The 14,739-nt window shown below is 37.6% G+C and overlaps 1 protein-coding gene across 1 annotated transcript in view; it reads left to right on the top strand.

The window, feature by feature from the left end:
• The window catches only part of LOC107713423 (alpha-2-macroglobulin-like protein 1), a 29,179-nt gene extending 22,397 nt beyond the window's left edge, over positions 1 to 6,782 (top strand). The window contains exons 28-37 of the mRNA XM_016518908.1: positions 1,052 to 1,126; positions 1,247 to 1,409; positions 2,823 to 3,016; positions 3,122 to 3,337; positions 3,575 to 3,693; positions 4,490 to 4,580; positions 4,674 to 4,742; positions 5,906 to 6,011; positions 6,318 to 6,366; positions 6,685 to 6,782. Coding sequence (XP_016374394.1) covers positions 1,052 to 1,126; positions 1,247 to 1,409; positions 2,823 to 3,016; positions 3,122 to 3,337; positions 3,575 to 3,693; positions 4,490 to 4,580; positions 4,674 to 4,742; positions 5,906 to 6,011; positions 6,318 to 6,358 — 1,074 coding nt within the window. The 3' untranslated portion in view covers positions 6,359 to 6,366; positions 6,685 to 6,782. The remainder of the gene's footprint in view (positions 1 to 1,051; positions 1,127 to 1,246; positions 1,410 to 2,822; positions 3,017 to 3,121; positions 3,338 to 3,574; positions 3,694 to 4,489; positions 4,581 to 4,673; positions 4,743 to 5,905; positions 6,012 to 6,317; positions 6,367 to 6,684) is intronic.
• Positions 6,783 to 14,739: the final 7,957 nt, after the last annotated feature.

The raw sequence follows: 14,739 nt of genomic DNA, 5'->3' as shown, positions 1-14,739 counted from the left end.
ATCGAAAAATACATTGGCATCATCTGTATTAAAGAGAAAATAATCACTTCATCCGATGTTTAAGTGAATAAAATAGCCTTGACAGCCTTGGAGCTCCACAAATATTGACTTTGTTCTCTCTCACTGGACTTGTGAGTGTATAGGTGATGTGAAAGAGAAAGCAGGCGTTTGGACCAAAGCACTGTGAGACAAGGGAGGGGGAGAATCAAAATGTTTCTAAACCGCACATTTGCCCCGTTTGCGTTTGTGTTGTTTTCCTACTTACATAATTATTTATTTTAATTATTATATTACACAATTAATAGCGTGGTTTTTAATCATATTTTTAGGGGGGACAACCCTCAGGAGGGTCCTGTCCACCCTCCCCCCCGGATATCCGCCTATGGCTCACGTGAACTGAACATTGGTATCTGCAGGGCTTTTCTTTGCAGTGTGCAGGAGGGCTTATTGTATAACCGTGTTTTATACAACAAGACTGTGTGTGTGTCTTGGGAGGCAGGTGAAGAATGTCCATAGATTTCACTGCTTCAGATAGACTATCTCATTGGCAAAATAATTTAAACTTTAAGTTTAAGCATAAATTTAGCATGTTTTAGTGATGCTCATTATTAAAAGAGACTATATAAACAATGTAATAATATGTATTGTTTAAAAACTGAAAAAGAGACAAATTTTTACATATGTTAAGTAAGTCAACAATTAGGAGAACATTTTTTGACGTTCTAATGTCATCTGCAAAACAGGGCACACTGTAAAATTACATTTCTAAACTCTTACCACAACTCTTAGGAAAAAGTAATGCTTTGAGTTACATTTAAATAGAGAAATATATAGCAAACAGTTTTAGAAAATAGAAATAGTGTGGAGTGGGATGAGGAGATGATTGCAGGGAGAGGTAATGGATCAGAGTCATTTATGGAGAGGAAAACGGCTCCTTAGTCTGGTGGTTCTGGATTTCACAATCTGAAAATATCTGTTAGATGGCAACACATTGAGGAGATTGAAATGCTGAGGGTGGGAAGTATCTTTGATGATGCTTTTCCTCTCACAGGGTGGCGTCAGCGATGAAGTCACTCTCTCTGCATACATCACCGCAGCGCTGCTGGAGTTAGGCGTCCCGAAAACTGTGAGTAAAACCCTCTTTATGGCTCCAAAGAGATGGACTCTAGTCACAGATAACTCAATACAGATAATGTGACTAATGAAGGAAGCAGACACTCATTAAGTCTCTTGTGTGCTTTGTAAGGATCCCATGGTGTCGAAAAGCCTTAAATGTCTGAAGGAATCTTCCAATAACATCGCCAACACTTATGCGACTGCTTTGCTGTCCTACACATTCACTCTTGCTGCAGATGAACAGATGAGACGGAGCCTCCTCTCCAACCTGGACCAGCAGGCCAAGAGAGAAGGTACCATTCAGCTTTAGATTAAAGAAGACAATTAAAGATACTAAAAAACTTATAAGGATGTGCAAAGTATATGGTTCCAAAAAAAATAAAAAATAAAAATAGAAAGGCTTCTACAGTATATATTTTATATGCCGTGCATGACATGCTGAAGAAAAAACAGATATCGTAAATTAAGAATTTGTTCCCACAACTTCATTTGTGGCCACATTTTATTAATTTATTCCCACATCTTATTAATTCATCCCTTGTTTTAGTTAAATCATGGCCACATTGTACTAACTAGTTCCCTTGTTTTAATTTAGTTATATTGTGGCCACAATTTAACTAAAACAGGGGAGGTCAATATCACTGTATGGTGCCTTTTGGTGTCCTGTACATAAATAACTCATTTGCCATGATAACTTGGTGCTGTTATATTAGGCTAAGTTTTTATATTCATAACAAAATCATTACTTGGTTGTTTAGATACATTTTCTAGATTTTTTTTTAGTTTTGTGTAAGAGGATGTTGCTTTTTTGCTATGTCCCATGCACTGCTCATTAAATTTGAATGATAGTAGAATATTGTCAAATCATACAATTAAAAAAAAAAAATCTCCTATTAATATTTTGCTTAATAAGAGATTACTCAATTTGAGTGTATTGATCATTTGGTAATAAAAACTATATTTTTATTTAATAAAAAAAGAAGAGTTTGTCCATGTCCCTTGAATGGTTGTCCACCCTGTCGTATTGGGGAATCCGCCCCTTTAAGAAAAGGCCATCCCCTTTAGTGACAACAGGACAACAGATTTTTTTTCTCTTCAGTGGCGGGAATTTCAATGGCTGAGGTGAGTAAGTTGGTGACTTTTCGATTGACAAATTTTCTTCATATGAGTTTGCTTACTTTGCTTATGTCCACCCTGTCGGCATAAAATATGCCAGAAGTGATTCGAATACAGTATTTTCAAAATATTTATGTTTAAATATACCAAATTCTCTTCAACAACCAGACTAAATATTTAGCTAATCACAGTTTGTTGTAAGCTAATATGCTAACTGAAGCTCAAAATGTCCACCCTGTCGGCCACTTAGACTCATGACACATACATGATACATGACAGGGTGGACAGCATTCATTTGTAGTTAATATTGCTAAATGATATGACATGAAGTGAATGGGAAATTGAAACCAAAATTTGTGAGTATTGTGAGGGTTGAAAGGCACTCTTTGGTGATATTGACCCGGGAACAAATCAAAATAATAAAAAATATATATTATAATTTTCTTCTTAACATTTTTCTGTGTACTCCCAATACTAATTTCTTTGGACCCTGGTTTGAAAACCCCTGAGCTAGATTATCCCATTGCTTTTAATAATAAACACAACCACCAGCCTTCGATGTTCCAGTTTCCTTGCCCTGATTATTTTAGGTGTTGGACGATACTGGACTCTGGATAATAATGCGCAACCATGGGGCTCTGTGGAGGTAGAGATGAGTGCCTATGTGTTGCTGGCGCTGCTCTCGGGACCCACACTCCCTGGATTTGGACTGAACTACTCTGCTGGCATAGTGCACTGGTTAACCAAGAAGCAGAACGCGTATGGAGGCTTCTCCTCTACACAGGTGTTATTTATCTCATGCAGCTTTTTTTAGACCCCTTTCTGTCTTTATAATGTGTTTTATCATTATTGACTGTAAGTGGTGTCGTCCCTCTCTCTCTGTGAACAGGATACTGTTGTAGCACTCCAGGCCCTCGCTAAGTACAGTGCTGCCACCTACAATCCAGAAGGATCCATTACCGTAACCGTGACCTCCCCCTTAGGCCAGAGGAACCAGTTCACTGTGAACCGGAACAACCGGCTGCTTTACCAGGAGAAACAGCTGCAGGAAGCTACTGGCACATACAAGCTGAGGGCAGAAGGCAAAGGCTGTGTGTTTGTGCAGGTCTGTGCACCTCTTTTGATGCACATATTGAGAAATCCAAGGAATAGTTCATCTAGAAATGAAAGTTTTCATCATTTACTCACCTGTATATCATTCCAAACCTGTATGACTTACTTTCTTCAATGGATCACAGAAGGAAGTCATAAGGATTTGGAATTACATAAGGATACTGATGACTATAAAAGTGATGTAAATCACCTCGTCTTTGACATCATTCTGTGTTTTTTTGTCTCTCAGTTTGCCTTGCACTACAATATCCCACCTCCTCCAGACTCTTTGGCCTTCAAAATCAAATCAAATCCTGGGGTTTGCAGCAACACAAAGAACCCAGCTTTTACACTAACCACTACTGTAAGGTGAGCCACATTGCTGTTAGAAAAAAAACAACAACTACTGTCCCTTATATGTATTATACTTTCAACATGTGAATTTGTGAAACAAATTTAATGTTACATCATTATTTTAGCATTCTTATTTAAGTAATTACTATGCACGCTGTCATTATTTAAAGGGATGCATTGCTCAAAAGTGACGGTAAAGACAATATAAATATAAATGTAAAATATTCATATTTCAAATAAATGCTGTTCTTTTGTATTAATTTGTATTCATGTTAATCAAAAATTCCTGAAAAAAGTATCACAGTTTCCACAATAATATTAAGCACATAAGGAGTGTTTCTTGAGCTTCGAATCAGCATATTACTGAAGAATCCAGTGATACTAAAGACTGGAGTAATTACTGCTGAAAAATCAGCCTTGCCATCACAGGAATAAATTACATTTTAAAAATATTCAAATATAAAACAGTTATTTTAAATTGTAGTAATCATTATTTTGCTGTATTTTTGATTAAATTATTGGTAAGAATAAGAGACTTCTTTAAACAACAACAACAACAAAAACTTTGAATGATAATATCTATAAAAATTATGTACAGAAGTCTTGCAGACAGCTGTAATAAATTCCACTGCAAATATATTGCTAAATTAATTAGTAACTTAACATATCCATTTGATGCTATAAAGAAAGAATGAATAAAGATTCAACCTACTTTATGGCCTAATAGACTCTTTGCTGTCTGCCAGACTACATACAGAACAAGGTGTGGTTGTGAACCCTGTTTGTGATTGTTGGAACGATTACATGACAGGTATAGCGGCACACGAGCGGAGACCAACATGGTGATCATTAACGTCAGGCTGCTGTCGGGGTTTAAGCCAGATGAGACGTCTCTGCAGGCTGTGAGTGACACTTGAAGGGCTCTGGTCCTCTTTTAATATCAAGTTGTGTAGCCAGGGTTTGATTCGTTCTCACTCACTCCTCTGTCTCCACAGCTGAGGGAAGACCCCACAATCAAACGTCTGGATCTGGATGAGGATCATGTCATTTTCTATTTGGATAGTGTAAATGTTTTATTCAAATACCTTGAGGGGTTTGAACCCTTTTTGGGATAGATCACTAATATTTTGACAATAAAAGGGATAAACTGACCCTGTTTACTGAAACGAATAGTTCACCCAAATATGAAAACTGGCTGAAATTGTACTCACTCTCAGGCCAACCAAGATGTAGATGAGTTTGTTTCTTCATCAGAACAGATTTGGAGAAATGTATCACTACATTACTTGCTCACCAGTGGATCCTCTGCAGTAAATGGGTGCTGTCAGAATGTCTGATAAAAACATCACAATAATCCACAACAACTCCAGTCCATCAGTTAAAGTTTTGTGAAGTGAAAAGTTGCATTTTGGTAGCCAATGAGCTCACTGCTCATCATTCAAATATATGATTAGTGCTTGCAGTTGCAGCTTGCTTCAGAAACCCTCCACCTTCCCCAGCTCCACCTGTATAGATCTGCTATGAGGTGATTCATGTACGCTATATGGGGGTTATTTCATGTATGTTATATTTGCAGCAGCAATATTTCTTACATGCTCATAGCAGAATGTTGTGGATGTTTTGGCAGTAGAAAGTCTCGGTACTTGCTCTGCCGCAGCAGCAGCGTAGCAGATCTATTCCGCCAAGACCAAATACATTAACATTGTCATGTACATTACCATGCCAATCCCTCCGAGAGTTGTCATGACAGAACTGTTATTACTTGTAAACAGTTCTTGATCTGTGCATATTTCTCTCCTGATTCAGATGAGACAGCTTTTTCACTACAGGAAACAATATTATGAATAGAGGACTTGTATTGAAGCTGGATGCAACAATTAAAAACATCTTAATGATGAATTTGTTTACTACAAACAAACTTTTTACTTCACAAGACATTAATTGATGAACTGGAGTTGTGTGGATTATTGTGATGTCTTTCTCAGCTGTTTGGACTCTCATTCTGACGGCACCCATTCACTGCAGAGGATCCATTGGTAAGTGATGTAATGCTACATTTCTCCAAAACTGTTCCTATGAAGAAATAAACTACATGTACATTTTCAACAAATTCTCATTTTGGGGTGAACTATTCCTTTAACACATTTTTATACTGTATGTCAATACCCCATAGAACATAAATCTCTCTATAATCATAATGTAATAATAACTTTCTCTTCCATTCCAGTTGAAAAAGAATCAGGAGAAGTCCATCAGCCTGAAGCTCATGCAGGAAGTACCGGTGCAGAACCTGAAACCAGCTGTAGTGACCGTATATGACTACTACAAGATCAGTACGTGTTTATTCATCACTGTGCACTCTGAAATACAATATAGGGTTTTTATTATAAACCCAGCAAAATATAATAAATAATAACATAATAATAGAAAAAATAAATCATAACAAAAATCTGAAAAACAATTTCCATTTTAATGTTTTTTTTTTTTTTTATAAATCTTAGTGACATCATGATATAAGCATTGCGTAATTATGCTTTACGAGCCTGTATTTAATTTTACCGTAATGCATTTTCATTTTATTGAGACAAGCTAAACAATGTAGTGCATAAAAAAACTAGGTTGTGTTTTTATTCCTCCAGGTGAATTGTCTGTGATTGACTACACCTCCCCATGTGCATAAACACTACTGTAAGTACAATAAATTTTTATCTAAAACTCCATTAGTATTTTTTTTATAATTGAACTCATAAATCTGAATTTAAAGACATTTACATGTTTAAAATAACTATTTCAAATGTTCTTTTGAACTTTATATTCATAAAAGAATCCTGAAAAATATCAAAATGGTTTTCATCATCGGTAATAATTTAAATTTTTTCTTGAGCACCAAATCAACATATTAAAATTATGTATAAAGAACGGATATGAATGTAATATTATGATATAAATAGATATGTTTGCTTTGATTGCTTGATAAAAAAAAATGATTAACCTATTGTTTTTCAGGCGATGATCTGAAGTGCTAATGGCTGAAGTATTGTACACTGGAATATATGGCGAGACAGATTTAATACTGACACTTTTCCTGTTTTTCTATCACTTTATTGTAATAAAATCTTATTGTTTTCCTAAATCAAAAATAATACATTTATGCATTATGCATTTTAGTTGCTATTAAACAATTTGTCAATTTATGCATCTGAAGCATTTGTGCCCTGTGATTATTTATTATCTAGATTTATTATTACTGTACATATGCAAATATCTGGATCTTAAAAGAATAAGCTATACCTAATATTAGTGCATATTAGTCAAATATTAAATCCTAATTTAACGTTTTAAATCTCTCCCAACCAAATTATGTATTTTGGAAAAAAAATGCACACATCTGCCAAATTTATTTTTGGTGTTTTTTGCCTTTATTACTATAGGACAGTGTAGCAGAGACAGGGAGCAATTGGGAGAGAGATAGTGGGGTGGGAAAGGTCCTCGAGCCAGGATTCAAACTCTGTAATGCAACGGCGTGACATGTTGGCACACTGCCCACTAGGCTATCGGCTATTCTCCTACTGTTGCCCACTAAAGCGGTATCAGTTTCAAAGCTTTCCAGCAATTACCAAATAATGTCAGTAAACGATCCCAACAAATTGTGAACATTACTGAGCACTGAACACTGTTCTGAAGTGTGTGTTCCATTCAGCTCAAAGCTGGAGGGCGCTCTTGCGCAGAAATTTCTAAACGGACTCATAGAAGTAATAACTTATGAGGTGCCAGGAAATCCCTGAACAAAGGCATCCAGCTATTGCTGTGTACATGCACGATTGCTATGGCTTTTGTGTGTTTTTCAAGTCATTTCTGGATAATAAAGTATCTGAATAATGCAGTGCTAACTGAAATATCATTTATTGCAGTAGCATATAGAAACTATAAAATATATTTTCTGCCTTATTCTGTGATAAAAAAAGAAAAAAAGTGTAGAACAATTCATAAAATTGCCATTAGGAAAATATAAGAAAAAATATTACAGAATACAAAGTATTGGTAATTGTCCAGCGGTTTATTTGATTTCTGAGTCAATTAAAAGTAAGAGATAAGAAAATAAATAAATAAATACAATCTGACAATTAGACAAAAAAGGTATTATTACATTTGACATTTCTGTCCCCCTCACTTCTGAAATTATGGCTACGCCCCTGGCATAAATTATCCAAAGTTTACAGCATTTTGGAACAAAAGAGGCCTTTTTGTTTAGCCCTTGACTCACTGAAGGCATTTTAAAAACTGTTGGGTGCCCAAACACCTCTGACATCATTGAGAAAAGGCCAATGAAAATTGGTGAGCAGATTTTGCATAGCTGCCCAGACATCCAGGTATAAATAGGCCATCGTAGCATCTGCTTGCTTGTTCTGTTTTTTTCAACAGCAAACTTTAAGAGCAAATTTCCTCCCAAAAGAGCAATTTCTCTCAAAGAGCTTCACTGGTTGAACTGTGTGTGTTTATATCATGCCTTTCCACCCGTGTGCTTCTGGTTGTGGTTTTCATATCTCTTCCTTCGCACAAGCTTTGCGTTCAGTGTTTGGGCTGTGCTCACGCTGAAGCAGCGCTCGTAGATGGCTCGTGCCCCGAGTGCGAGGCACTTTCCATCAGCACGCTGTGCTCGTGGCTCTGGTTCTTTGCCAAAAGACTTTGAGTCATCCCGGGCGCTTGCCGCTCTGGTCCTTCTACTTTTCAGTATTGAGCTGCAGCAAAGTCCGCTATGGAGGAGCTCGGAGAAGCGAGAATGGTTCTGCCAGGGGAATCCCTGCAGGCTTCATGCTCCTCCCACACTTCGTGCCTACCGGTAGAGCTTTCAGATGAGTTTGAGAGTTCAATCTCTCATTTGGGGCTTGTGAAGAGGGTGAGCTGTCAATTGTTGCATCCGTGCTTGCCCGGGCAGCCAAAAGCATCAGGCTTGAGTGGACTCCTCCACCCTGTCCCGAGTGCTCGCAGCTAGATGATTGGTTTCTGGGTGCTGAGTGCAACACTAAGTCGTGCCCAGGCGACTGTGGTGCATCTTTGCCTGCAAAACACTGCCATCTGGTGGGGCCGCCCGCGACTCCCATCCAGGGCCTGTAAGTTTTCTTCATCCCTGGTGGCGAAGTCTTATACAGCTTCTGGAAAAGCTGTGTCCGCCCTGCACGCCATTGCCATTCTGCAGGTCTACCAGGCCAAGGCATTGAAAGATCTGCACAAGGGTTGTCCTAACCCACACTGTAAAAAAAATTCCGTAAAATTTACGGTAAAAAACCAGCAGCTGTGGTTGCCGGAATTTTACCGTTAAAAATACGGTATTAATGTCCAATACATGTAATGTCCAATACAGTTTTTCACCGTATATAGTAGGGGAATTTACCGTTAACCATTTAACAGGTTTTTACTGTAGCATTTTTACAGTCTTTTACCGTTAAATTCACGGTCATTTTTTACAGTGCAGAGGTATTGCAGGAACTGCGCTCGGTGACTGACTATGAGAGTCACAGCGCAGGCTCTGGGTAGTGCAATGTCCACGTTAGTGTTCCAGGAGCGCCACCTGTGGCTCAACCTGGCTGAGATGTCAAATGCAGAGAAAGTTTGCTTTCTTGACATCCCCATTTCATAGGTTGGTCTCTTTGGCAACACTGTGGAAGAATTTGCGCAGCAGTTCTCAATGGTTAAGAAGCAGACGGAAACCATTAAACACAGTCCGGTGAGGACTGCCAAGGCCCCAAAACAGCCTGGGCCTGCAGTCAAGCCCAACCACGGCCCACCACTCGCAGGAAGCCACCACCTTGTCAATAAAAGAGCAATTTCCTCCTTCTCTAAGTCACAGCGGTTCTGGCCCTCCCAGTTGCGACGGCCAGATGCTGAAACTATGCATCAGAGCCTGCTCGGACACAGGCATTCTGTCTCCTCACATTCTGATGCAACAAGTCTGTCATCCAGCCAACTCGATGCATGTTGGCGAACCTTTGTTCCCTCATCCATTGATGGCATGTCTGCCGGCAAGGTGCTGTTTTTTCCTCAGGATGTTTCACCTCCTACCACAGCACCTTTTGGTCCACCTGGCTGCAGAAACCCTGCCCTAGGTACGTCGAACGTGGTTCCCTTGAGACCGCTGGCAAGGTATCTGGTTGCTTGGCTAAGCCTCTCCAATCCTTCCTGCTAGCTTTTTAGAACTATTAGGCTCGGCTATGCGATTCATTTCGCCAGGCGCCAGTTGAAGTTTAATGGCATTCAGTTTACCTCAGTATGAGGCGAGAATGCTGCCATTCTTCAGGAGGTTGCGAGGGTGGGGGGCTCAGACCGATCCCTGACTTGAGGGTATTGAACCAGGCCCTTCACAAGCTCCCGTTCAAAATGCTGACCCTTAAACATGTGAACATGTGTCCGACATCAGGATTGATTTGCAGCAATAGACCTGAAGGACGCGTACTTTCATGTCTCGGCCCTTCGAAGGCACAGGCCGGTTTGCCTTTGAAGAGCGAGCATATCAGTACAGGGTTCTTCCCTTCGGGCTGTTCCTATCTCCTCGCGTCTTTACAAAAGTCATGGAGGCTGCCCTTGCCCCACTCAGGGAAGTGGGCATTCGCATTCTCAATTACCTCGACGACTGGCTCATCTTTGCTCTCTCGCAAGAATTGGTCTGCACTCACAGGGACGTTGTCTCGACCATGTTGTCTGGCTGGGACTTAGGGTCAACTGGGAAAAGAGCAAACTCTCCCCTGTGCAGAGCATCTCTTTTCTCTGTGTGGAACTGGACTCTGTCACTATGACAGCACGCCTCTCAGAGCCTCGTGCTCAGTCAGTGCTGAACTGCTTGAGATCTCTCGGGCATAAAACAACGATCCCTCTCAAACACTTTCAGAGGCTCCTAGGGCATATGATGTCCTCAGACGTGGTCACGCTGCTGGGACTGATGCATATGAGGCCGCTTCAGCACTGGCTTCAATCCCTGAGTCCTGAGATGGGCATTGCACCATGGCACACATTGTGTGAGAATCACACCGGAGTGTCGCTGTACTTTCAGCCCTGGGAAGGACATCTCTTTTCTACAGGCAGGAGTTCCCTTAGAACAGGTGTCCAGACACATCATTGTCACAACAAATGCTTCAAAGACAAGTTGGGGCACTGTATGCAACGGGTTGTACACCCAAAGCACTTTACAATCATATGGGATTGGGGGGGGGGTCTCTCCTCAACCACCACCTGTGTGCAGCATCCACCTGGATGATGCGACAGTGTTCATGTAACCTGCAAAACAATGGTGAGGAAGGAGTGTGTTTGACAGCTCTTTGTTGTCACTTCAGCAGTACTCTGCTTGTTTTCCAGTGTGCGTTATTTGCTGAATCCTTGAGAATCTATTCAGAGTGATTAAATACTTCACCCATTCACTGTGTGCTGTTGAGCTTGAATACCATAAGAAAAAATGTTTTATTTGAAATGGACATTGAAATGGAAAGTTTATCAAAAAAAAATTATTTACATTTTAAATTTACACATTGTTTCACATTTGACTTTCACAATTGACAGAGTGCTTTATTTATATCTTTATTTCAGAAGCTTTCGGTGGGAGCTTGAAGAAAATATGATAATATTTGAAATACGAAAATTCTTTGCTTCTGGCTTCTGATGTACATGGTCAGAATGCTGAATATATTAAATAATACATATTAATAATCATTCATATGATAAATAACATTTCTCTTTGTTTGTACTTTAACAGACCTCATGTTGTGTTCCTATTATTTTGACCTGGAGAGGATTTTCTTTTTTCATAAAAATGCTAGTTAATGTTATTGTATTGGTTAAAATCCTACTTGCAGTGTCAAAAATGACCAGCCTACAAAAAATTGCTTAGAAATGTCTTATGATATATTATTACCAAATATTGAATTCAGTATTTTATCAACTTGTTTTCTTTCAATTAGCACAGGTTTTATATTTCTTTTTGGAACTGACTGATCGTAGGCCTCATTAACCTAAGCTTATGCACCTCAGTTTTTGAGTGAATATTGCAAAAAAAAATAAAAAATCTATATATTTTTTTCCCACTCAAAATATGTGCATAATCTCAGAAAAAAAGTTCAGATCAGTGAGGCCTGCATCCAGTCAACACTGTAAAAAATGTTGCTGCAATTAGTTGTAACAACTTAATTTTAACTTAAAAAGAGGATTAATTCATTGAGTCTTTTTTATTTATTTATTTTAATTCTGCTAAATGTTACTCTGTAATCTTCAGTGTAATGTCTGATTGTTTATCGTACTGAATATTTCTAAGCAAAGGTTGCAACCAGTGAGCAAAATATATGAATATATTGGATACTTTTAGAAATAATAATAATAATAATACAAAATTAGAAGAATGTATTATAGGCCTGATGTGTATTTTTCTGTATTTTTATTTGTCTAGTCCTTATTTAAATTTGCATTTGGTTTACAATAAACAGATTTGCCTGGATTATTCAAGCAAGCAGGTTAAATCTCAAGGTAATGAAATGAAGAGTCGTGCCAGATCTGAAAAACGGAGAAGTCTGATGTTTATGGTCTCATAACATTATTTTGTATTAATCTGTTCTGCACGAGTTTGTCTTGTCTGTTCTATATCATTGCAAGAAATAAACAATACAAACAATCTTTAATATGACATATTATACATGAAATATTAAAAGGACATTACAGATAATACTTTCCAATTTTCCATTCCAGATAACACTTTTTAAAATTTCCATTTTGATCTATACAAAACTAGTAGGCTTATTTTGTATCATCCACAAAACGTGTTTTATTTAACCATTGGGTGGTACTTGCTTGGAAAGCTCCTCCTTGTTGTGAAGTGTCCTGTGTGCATCACCTGTGCAGCTGAATTTATTCCCACTTGTTTGCATTTTGGTTGCTGACACACATAAACTTGTGACTAATAAAAGGTGCTCTGTCTTTGGCACACCAAAAGTCTCCAAATTACATAATCTCTAAAATAAAGAAACAAAAAGTATCTATAACCTGTTTAGCAGGAAATGGAAGAAATACTCCTCACTTATTATCCAGTCCGTTATTGAATCATCAAGTTGGAGGTGTAGAGTCACTGAAACATAAGCTTTCCTCACCCCATCCTACATTATTCCAAATACACCTGTGAGAACCCACACCCTCTCAAACATAATGAATGCCATGTGTCTTTGTCCATGCTTGACACAATCCCAATGTTTCAAAATTTGGTTTCAGGGCTCTTGATAATGTATGCATCAAAAATTCAAAAAGAGCAACGTCACACTGAATGTACATTCTGGAGATTTCATGCACACAAAAGTGTAGTTGCATTAAAGTTGTCATGCATTAACGGTTTGATTTTCTGCCACATGTTTTATTTGATTAATTTTATTTGTTTATTTTCCTTTTAAGTTCATAGTGTCATACACAATATAACAATTTGTATAATGCATTTTAATAGTTTAAGAACAAGAGTTACATCACTGAAATAAATCTTGAGATTCCAAGACTTTTCATTTAATTTCATTCAATTTAATAAGTGCTGTATAATTAATTGTTTTTTTATTTAATTTAATTCAATTTCATAAGCACTGTATTTTTTTTTTCAAGTTTATCATCGATATATAAGAATAATTTTTATGATGGAATTTAATAGTTTAAGATGCTTGAGGAACAAGGGTTAAAAGTCATTAAAATAAATAATGACTGCCTGGAATAAATAAATAAGCATTTTATTTTATTCTTTCTATTGTTTGCTTTTATTGTTTCACTTACTATTAAAAGTTTCCAGGACTTTTAATGTGACCTTCTTTTATCTTATTATATATATATATATGTGTGTGTGTGTGTGTATGTTATGTTATGTTATTTTATTGTTTGCAATGCATAAAATTCCCAAGTCTCACGCAACTCGAATGATCAATACCGCTTGTTTGTCAAAGTAATCTTTGCAAAAAAAAAAAAAAAACCTTAAACTCATTTAGCCTTTTTGCAACTTCATTGACTTAAATGGATTACTGTCCACTTGTTACACAACACAAGAGGAAATATGTCGATCGCAATGTATCATACTCCTCCTCATACCAGTTTTCATATCAACTTTCCATGCCTTGGTGTGGTAGGGCAGGGAGGAGGCAGAGGTGTATAAAAGTGTGCTCTTGTGTGATGGGATCAGTGGGCGAGTTCTCTGCGTATGTGCTGGACTGACTGCTCAGGATGCTGCTGTCGCTTCTGCCGCTGCTGCAATGCTCTTTAACGAGCGGAGCCACTGATCCATAAGAGCCTTTATGATTATTATCTTCACAAATACAAGATAGCAAAAGGTAGAATAATGAGAAAAAACTGCAAGTCGAGGACTAGACAAATGTCTTACACAACTATAGTAGACACTGATGAAAAGTTTAGAACAACAACACTTTTGTGTTCACAAGAAACACACTCAAAACTGTTTTTTTTAAACTTACCAGAAGAGATACAGTGGTGATGTTTCAAGCAATTATGGGGAGCATTTTTATGACCATATTTTACATTAAATAGTAGGCTATTAGGCTATAATTTGCTATTTTAGCTATTAAATCTGTGAGTTAAAGTCAAAATTGGCCTATCCAGCAACTCAAATACAAAATAAAGACCAAGCAGTGTTAACACTAAATAATGCTAAAGCATTAACTAAATAACGGAAAATACAAACTAAAATAGGAAACTAAATAGAAACAAATGTGTATGTGCAGGGAATTCTGGGAAATTTTGCTTAATTAAATTTACATCTATTCTATCGGTCAAATGTTTAGAATCATTGGGATTTTTAAAATGTTTTTGAAAGAAGTATTTTATGCTCATCAAGGCTGCATTTGTTAATATTTTTTTTTTAAATACAGTAAAACAGTAATATGGCAGTTAAAGTCCCCTCCAGGCAGCCATTATTTTATTGGTTCATTTAGTCCATAGCAGAAGATGTCTTTCAATGCAACAATGTCAAATGGTACCTGATAGGACAGTTCGCAAAACTGATGGAAGTATTCCTCAATGGATGGGTCTTTCTGCTGAAGTTTCAGT

This window comes from Sinocyclocheilus rhinocerous, unplaced genomic scaffold (assembly GCF_001515625.1).
Source record: "Sinocyclocheilus rhinocerous isolate Xijiao unplaced genomic scaffold, SAMN03320098_v1.1 scaffold689, whole genome shotgun sequence".
Lineage (NCBI taxonomy): Eukaryota > Metazoa > Chordata > Actinopteri > Cypriniformes > Cyprinidae > Sinocyclocheilus > Sinocyclocheilus rhinocerous.
The sequence above is the reverse complement of the archived record's forward strand: the minus strand, read 5'-3'. Positions and strand labels throughout refer to the sequence as shown.